The sequence below is a fragment of the Ostrea edulis genome, chromosome 3 (assembly GCF_947568905.1).
Source record: "Ostrea edulis chromosome 3, xbOstEdul1.1, whole genome shotgun sequence".
Taxonomy (NCBI): Eukaryota; Metazoa; Mollusca; class Bivalvia; order Ostreida; family Ostreidae; genus Ostrea; species Ostrea edulis.
Genome location: NC_079166.1, coordinates 85,282,139 through 85,291,254, shown reverse-complemented (window position 1 = coordinate 85,291,254; position 9,116 = coordinate 85,282,139). Strand labels below are relative to the sequence as shown.

The window sequence follows — 9,116 nt, the reverse complement described above, 5'->3', positions numbered from 1 at the left end:
GACTGTAGGTCAAATAGTATCTGAATTATATAAATATAGCCGTCCAATTCCAAAAGTAGGTCAAGGTGACCTACTTTTTGGTCAACACCCTTTGAACATGCAAGATGCATCAACTGACAAAGTTTGATGACTGTAGGTCAAATAGTATCTGAAATATATAAATATAGGTGTCCAATTCCAAAAGTAGGTCAAGTTGACCTACTTTTTGGTCGAAACCCTTCGAACATGCAAGACCCATCAACTGACAAAGTTTGATGACTGTAGGTCAAATAGTATCTGAATATATAAATATAGCCGTCAAATTCCAAAAGTAGGTCAAGGTGACCTACTTTTTGGTCGACACACTCCGTTGACTCAAGATGCATCAACTGTCAAAGTTTGATGATTGTAGGTCAAATAGTGTCTGAAATATAGTAATTTAGCTGTCAAATACCAAAAGTAGGTCACGGTGACCTACATTTTGGTCGACACAAACCGAAGACGAAGACGCATCAACTGACAAAGTTTGATGATCCTAGGTTTTACAGTGCCCAAAATATGCATCTAAAATTGAAAATGTGAAATTTGAATATCTGCAAAATTCAAAAAGTAGGTCACTGTGACCTACTTTTTTATAAATATGTTTCAAGGCCTCAAGATGCATCAACTTACAAGATTTGATGATTCTAAACCTCTCGGTATTTGAAACAACAACTTAAAATATATCTATAAATGATAAGCCATAAAATTCAGAAAGTAGGTCACGGTGACCTATTTTTCAGTTGACGCATTTCAAGGTCCCATGATCCACCAACTGACAAGTTTTGATGATCATAGGCTTCAAAGTGTCCAAGATATGCATCAAAATTAATTTTAAAATAAATACCTGCAAAATTCAAAAAGTAGGTCACCGTGACCTACTTTTGAGACAACTTGACACAAGGTCCTAAGATGCATCAACTGTCAAAATTTCATGATCCTAGTCCTTATAATGACTAAAATATCTAAGATTTAAGGAATTTAAAATTTTTTTAAATTTAGGTCAACTTTGAAGTGACCTTGAGACCACGCCCTTTGCCCCAGGGTAATGCCTTGAACAAATTTTAATCTACAACATATCCTCATCCTTATGTGTAAGTTTGGTGATAATCTGCCCTGTGGTTCTTGAGAAGAAGATTTTTTAGCAACCACTACTTTTGTTTGTATTTTCCTGATTATCTCCCCTTGTTAAAGGGTCACATCCCTCTATTTACACTGTAGTATGTATGAAAGCCCTTGGGCCAATGATACCCTGTACCAAATTTGAAAGAAATTGGCCAAGGGGTTCTTGAGTTATAGCCCTTTTTCTAAAAAGTTTACGCACACCGCACAAATGGCCATAGCATTAGCTCTTTGAGCCTTTGGCTCAGAAGAGCTAAAAATAAATAAAAGGATTATGTCTACTATAAAAATATTTTTATCCTCAATCTCAACAGTATATATCAACAACATATCTAGTATATCACAGAATTGAAAGGAAAGCCTAAGTTCGTTAACACTGTACATCACCGGTGTGTTATATGTAGGTGCTGTTCCTCTGAGCAACAATAATGCTGATTTGGAAGTCTGTTATAAATCTTCTACACCCTGGCAGTCACATGATCTTCTACACCCAATCACATGATCTCTGTGGTAACATAACCTGTTGTTTCGATAACAGCTTTGTTAATTCAAGCATTAAACTGTACAACATTCCCTCTACATTATCCAATAAAAATAATTAATACCAGCAAATCGATCACTTGACGTCCACTTTCTTGCTGTAAAAATATAATCATATGTATTGGCACACAGAGAATGATCTATACAGGTCATCGCTATAGTAACACACAGCTGATCGACTTCTTTTTACGCTGGAATGCATTTGCTGCCATTACTACATTGCCAGCGACTTTTGCGGAATTCCTGTTTTCTTGTTTCGATTCCTGCGTTTCTTGCTGGAACAACTTAAAGAGACTTTTATCAATGCCCATTTCTTGTGGGTCGGTTCCTTCTGTCTTCACCTGCTTCTCCTTGGCGATGAGGTCCTTTGCCTCCTTAAGAAAGTCCTCCTCCATCTGGGCGGTGATGGGATGCGTGTGGATGTAATTAATTCTGCCAAGCTTCACGCGGTTCACTGAAATCACAGATTTGCTCATGTAAGAGAGTCTTACTCCTCATGTAATTAACCAAACACACACACACATTATATATATATATACACAATAATTTTTGATGATGGTACATATGATTTTATGTCGGTCTGACTTTAATTTTCCCAAAGTTTCTAATTTCGAAAGTCTCATTCAATTTTATTGAATATTCAAAGCTATCTTTATATTTCGTATCGGTAAGTAACTATTCTTATATTTTATATAAGTAAGTAATTATTCTTATATTTTGTATCAGTAAGTAAATATTCTTATATTTTATATAAGTAACTATTCTTATATGTCATATAAGTAACTATTCTTATATATTATATAAGTAAATATTCTTATATTTTGTATAAGTAAATATTCTTATATTCTACATAAGTAAGTTACTATTCTTATATTTTGTATAAGTAAATATTCTTATATTTTATATCAGTAAATATTCTTATATTTTGTATAAATAAATATTCTTATATTTTGTATCAGTAAGTTACTATTCTTATATCTTATATCAGTAAATATTCTTATATTTTGTATAAGTAAATATTCTTATATTTTATATAAGTAACTATTCTTATATTTTGTATCAGTAAGTAATTATTCTTATATTTTGTATCAGTAAGTCACTATTCTTATTATTTTATATAAGTAACTATTCCAATATTTTATATAAGTAAGTAGTTATTCGTATATTTTATATAAGTAGGTAATTATTCTTATATTTTATACAAGTAAGTAACTATTGTTATATTTTGCATTAGTAAGTACATGTAACTATTCTAATATTTTGTATCAGTAAATATTCTTATATTTTGTATAAGTAAATATTCTTATATTTTATATAAGTAACTATTCTTATATTTTGTATCAGTAAGTAACTATTCTTATATTTTGTATCAGTAAGTCACTATTCTTATTATTTTATATAAGTAACTATTCTAATATTTTATATAAGTAAGTAGTTATTCTTATATTTTATATAAGTAAGTAATTATTCTTATATTTTATATAAGTTACTATTCTTATATTTTATATCAGTAAATATTCTTATATTTTGTAGAAGTAAATATTCTTATATTTTATATAAGTAACTATTCTTATATTTTGTATCAGTAAGTAACTATTCTTATATTTTGTATCAGTAAGTCACTATTCTTATTATTTTATATAAGTAACTATTCTAATATTTTATATAAGTAAGTAGTTATTCTTATATTCTATATAAGTAAGTAATTATTCTTATATTTTATACAAGTAAGTAACTATTGTTATATTTTGCATTAGTAAGTACATGTAACTATTCTAATATTTTGTATCAGTAAATATTCTTATATTTTGTATAAGTAAATATTCTTATGTTTTGTATCAGTAAATATTCTTATATTTTGTATAAGTAAATATTCTTATATTTTGTATCAGTAAATATTCTTATATTTCATATCAGTAAATATTCTTATATTTTGTATAAGTAAATATTCTTATATTTCATATCAGATCAGTAAATATTCTTATATTTTGTATTAGTAAGTAAATATTCTTATATTTTGTATCAGTTCTTATATTTTATATCAGTAAATATTCTTATATTTTATATCAGTAAGTTACTATTCTTATATTTTGTATAAGGAAGTAACTGCAGTCGAACTTCGGTATCTTGAACACCTATATATCGAATACCATGGACATGTCGAAGTGATTCAGAAGCCCCAACCACTTATTGTTTTTAAAAGTATTTTACCCTTCAATTGATAATGTATATCGAATCATCGGATGTCATTAAGTTTTTACCTCAGGCCCATCGAGGTAAAGATAATGAGGTTTGACTGTGTTTTTTTTATTTTGTATCGGTAAGTAACTATTCCGATATTTAAAATGAGGCTGAAAGAAATCAACACAAGACTGATTAACTCAAAAAGCAATCAAACACACAACCTAATGGTAATGACTTACCACCACTGTGAAGAAGAATAAGTGGGTAGATCCCCCCGGGAGGTTCGTAGATAATCCGTGTTAAGGCAACTTTCAGGTTTATACAGAGGTAACAAATGATGAGGCGGTCCTCAGACTTGTCCCGTTCACTTTTTGGGAAAAGTACACCCCAGCCAATGGTGTCTCCTACTGAAACGCTGGCCTCCGCTACAATAAACAGACCACAATAAACAGGACACACCACCATACAATAAACAGACCACAATAAACAGGACACACCACCATACAATAACTCATATTCCTGCCTAGTATGTCTCTCTCACAGAAATACAAGTCAGATAATGTACATCCCAACCTCAGATGATGAGGGTATACATCTATACACAAAGGTGGAAGACAATGAGAGAATATCCACTAAGGTACATGGAAGATAATGAAGGAATATAAACAAAGCTGGAAGACAATGAAAGAACATGTCTCGTCCTGTGGCTGTAGATCGATTTAATACGTCAATCTTAGTTATTCTTTCAATTAAATTCTGTACTTACCATCATCGATAGCAAGAAACCTGACAAAGTCCAGTCTGAAATTTGAGGAAATTTCTGGGGAAATGTCCTGGGGGCAGGGAGAGCAGAGGGCTACCCCCGGGGGAGGGGCATCAGCTTCTTTACCAAACTTATCCAGGATCTCCACTTCAAAGAAGTCATGATCTGAAAATGAGACAAAGTTTCATATTTTGTTCCAAAAATTGCAATAACAAATATAATTGTTACAACAATACTATTCATGTTTTAAAAGGGAAAATCTAGGCTCATAAATGACATAAACTGATCTTGTGAATTAAAAGTCAGTTATATTTGGTTCACGTACAGAGTTAATGTATATGGGAGTGCAGCTACATTCTGCATGAACAATCACTGAATTCATTTGCAGGAATTAAGTCCAAAATCAAAAACGTTTACTGATTATAAATCCATCCCTTATTACACTTTTGACCTATCATAAACAAGAGGCCCATGGACCACATCACTCACCTGAGCAGCAGTTCCTAGCAATAAACAAACTTGAGCAAAACTATCATTATACAATCAGCTTGGTTCAGAAAAACTTTTCAAAGGTAATGACTATAAATTCATTAATATCAAATTTGATCATTTAAAAACTTGACTACAAATTCATTAATTATCATATGCTCTTGTAGACAGGCATGGCCTTTCATATTAACAAATTTCATCTAAGGATGCTTTGTACTGTCAAGTTTGTTTCCCTATGTCTTTACATGTAAAACTTTGATCCCCTATTGTGGCCCCACCCTAACCCCAGGGGTCATGATTTTTATAAAATTCAATCTCCACTTTGTCAGGAACCTTTCATGTAAATTTCAGCTGTTCTGGCCCAGTGATTCTTGAGATTTTAAAATAACCCCACCCTATTTTTGCATTTTTGTAATTATCTCCCCTTTGAAGTGGGCATGGCCTTTCATTTGAACAAACTTGAATCCCCTTTACCTAAGGATGATTTGTATAAAGTTTGATTGAAATTGGCCCTGTGGTTCTGGAGAAGATTTTTTTATATACCTGTATGTAAAACTTTGATCCCCTATTGTGGCCCCACCCCTGAGGGCCATGATCTGAACAAAGAACTAGAGCCATGAATAGCCAAAAATGGCCCTTAGTCAGAACATAATATCATTCTCGGGGACAGAAGCCAATAATATATATTTTTTTCAAATATGTTATCGTTTTTCCGATATCTTTTCAATTTTTTTTAGTTATTGACGTTCAAAGTACCCATTGTTTTGGCCAGATTGTTATTGACGTCGCAATTTTGCACCATAACGTCACAATTTTACAACGTTTCATGTACTTTTATGTGAAAGTTCTCTAGGTATAAAAGTGAAACAAAAACACTATTCAGTGCAATTTAATTATAATATTGTAAATATTTAAATCTGTCTATGTTAGTTCTATAATAAAACACACACCTATATAGTATACTCGTACATCTCTTTCTCCTCTCTCTGTTTGTCTCCTTCCCTCTCTTTATATTTTTTAATTTTTATTTATATGCAACCATTCAACAGTTTTAAAGTAATATTAATTCAATACCTCTTTACTTAGCTTTGTTATCTAAGTATGACATGAAGATAAACCCAATCCCAATATTTTAACTGTATAACCATTTATTGCACATACCGATAGTTTTTTTTTTTTGGGGGGGGGGGGGGCATCTTAAAATGTACACGAAAACACGGTGGATCCAACCGTTGACTTACGAATAAGATCTATTGACCTATGTATGTGCCTTTCAATATTACATGTAGTTTATGTTGCATATTGATCACTTCTTTTAACAATCTTTTATAAGTTTGCGGATTCTTATTTTTATTAGTTGTTTGGGAGGTGTTATTATTATCCCGCATGCACATGTAAACACGCCGAAAACAGTAATAGTCAGGCTTCGGACAGCGGCGTTATTTCAGACGCACGTTGCTACATGTACAACTTTGGACAGTGAATAAACATTTTAATTCTATGTTTCACACTTTTATTTTGTGTTTTGCTATATAGGGAGTTACGTTTATGATGTGTGTGTGTGTGTGGTGGTGGTGGGGGGGGGGGGTTAAGGAAACTGTTACAAAAGTAGCCGCACATGTACAGACTAACACATGAACATTAGTTTAGCCATATGGAGATTATCTATTTTACATTAGGCTAAGAAAATGTTCACGTGAACTCATCATCAGGTAAAAAATGTTCCATTTATCTTATTTCATTACTTTCCTATCCGGATCATTTATTACAATAATATCTAGACCTGTGTGTATTTCAAAATGTCTTAATTATTATCATTAACTCCATAACATCTATATGAAACGAATTCATTAATTAAAAAATCTTATTCTGATGCTGCTACATATAATAGAACCAAACTCCCTCCTTGCATATATTTGTAAGTTTACGAAAACATTCAATGAGGCTGAAAGTAACTGCAGAAAATCTAAATAAACTCAAAATATAAATAGACCTACTTGACTCCAGCTGAAAAGGATGTGGTGACTGTATGAAATAAATATAAATATACCTACTTGACTCCAGTTGAAAAGGACGTGGTGACTGTATGAAATAAATATAAATAGACCTACTTGACTCCGGCTGAAATGGACGTGGTGACTGAATGAGTATGGGTTTATCATGTTCGGGGACAGTAAATATTCGATTGGTCCGGTCCACTATTACCTCCGGGGGGTAACACCAGTCCTGGAGATTCTCCTACAAGTGACAAGACCAGCAGTTTTTGTAATTTCATTTTTCCTACAAGTGACACAGGCAGTGAGTGTTTGTTATACATGTATTTCAATTCAATTAATTCAAGTAACTTCATCTTTAAGTTCAAATCACTTGGGGAAATTAACAAACTGCATGCTACATGTATTAGCAGCTATAATCATTTCTCACCACACAAAAGTTTGGTCCTTGTAAGTACTGGTTTTGCCAATAAATGTCGATCTCCACCTCGTAGCCATTGCCACAAACTGCCACAGTGGGCAGAATCTGGTCCTGGTCTAGGATCGTGACATAGCGCCGGTCCACTCCATGCAAATTCTTAGTAAACAGAGCCACAGGATGTTTTCTACCAAAGTCGAAAACCTCCAACCCAACCAAATCACCTATAGATAAATAGCCTTAATATTATTAAACTGTTACACCTACAACCCAACCAATTCACCTACAAATAGCCTTAATATTATTAAACTGTTACACCTACAACCCAACCAATTCACCTACAAATAGCCTTGATATTATTAAACTGTTACACCTACAACCCAACCAATTCACCTACAAATAGCCTTAATATTATTAAACTGTTACACCTACAACCCAACCAATTCACCTACAAATAGCCTTAATATTATTAAACTGTTACACCTACAACCCAACCAATTCACCTACAAATAGCCTTGATATTATTAAACTGTTACACCTACAACCCAACCAATTCACCTACAAATAGCCTTAATATTATTAAACTGTTACACCTACAACCCAACCAATTCACCTACAAATAGCCTTAATATTATTAAACTGTTACACCTACAACCCAACCAATTCACCTACAAATAGCCTTAATATTATTAAACTGTTACACCTACAACCCAACCAATTCACCTACAAATAGCCTTAATATTATTAAACTGTTACACCTACAACCCAACCAATTCACCTACAAATAGCCTTGATATTATTAAACTGTTACACCTACAACCCAACCAATTCACCTACAAATAGCCTTAATATTATTAAACTGTTACACCTACAACCCAACCAATTCACCTACAAATAGCCTTAATATTATTAAACTGTTACACCTACAACCCAACCAATTCACCTACAAATAGCCTTAATATTATTAAACTGTTACACCTACAACCCAACCAACTCGTCTACAAATAGCCTTAATATTATTAAACTGTTACACCTACAACCCAACCAACTCGTCTACAAATAGCCTTAATATTATTAAACTGTTACACCTAAAACCCGACCAATTCACCTACAAATAGCCTTAATATTATTAAACTGTTACACCTACAACCCGACCAATTCACCTACAAATAGCCTTAATATTATTAAACTGTTACACCTACAACCCAACCAATTCACCTACAAATAGCCTTAATATTATTAAACTGTTACACCTACAACCCGACCAACTCGTCTACAAATAGCCTTGATATTATTGAAACAATAAAATTCTTTCTTTGTTTCATCGGGTGATGAAGGTAGCAAGCATTGCAGAAAAATTCATATCATAATTATATATATGTATAATCAGCATAAACCTGATTTGTATTTGATTAATAATTAACAACCCAAGCAACAACACAATTTAAAGCTTCATGACTTCAAAAAACTTGTCCACATTTTTACATCAGGCAATGAACATCACATTTGTTTTGATGATGGCCATTAAATCCAAAATCAGTGGAAAATTAGAATAAAAGCTTTTAGATGATTCTCCTTGTCAATAAGA

At 32.5% G+C, this 9,116-nt stretch overlaps 1 protein-coding gene and 1 long non-coding RNA gene across 2 annotated transcripts in view; one reads left to right on the top strand and one right to left on the bottom strand.

The window, feature by feature from the left end:
* Positions 1 to 1,412: 1,412 nt before the first annotated feature.
* The window catches only part of LOC125677436 (uncharacterized), a 33,477-nt gene continuing 25,773 nt past the window's right edge, over positions 1,413 to 9,116 (bottom strand). The window contains exons 11-15 of the mRNA XM_048915501.2: positions 7,541 to 7,752; positions 7,228 to 7,354; positions 4,631 to 4,792; positions 4,104 to 4,289; positions 1,413 to 2,134 (exon numbers count right to left, since the gene is read on the bottom strand). Of these exons, the coding sequence (XP_048771458.1) occupies positions 1,836 to 2,134; positions 4,104 to 4,289; positions 4,631 to 4,792; positions 7,228 to 7,354; positions 7,541 to 7,752 (986 nt within the window). The 3' untranslated portion in view covers positions 1,413 to 1,835. The remainder of the gene's footprint in view (positions 2,135 to 4,103; positions 4,290 to 4,630; positions 4,793 to 7,227; positions 7,355 to 7,540; positions 7,753 to 9,116) is intronic.
* The window catches only part of LOC130052951 (uncharacterized), a 28,325-nt gene continuing 26,484 nt past the window's right edge, over positions 7,276 to 9,116 (top strand). Inside the window, exon 1 of the long non-coding RNA XR_008801330.1 lies at positions 7,276 to 7,414. This is a non-coding gene — a long non-coding RNA (uncharacterized LOC130052951). The remainder of the gene's footprint in view (positions 7,415 to 9,116) is intronic.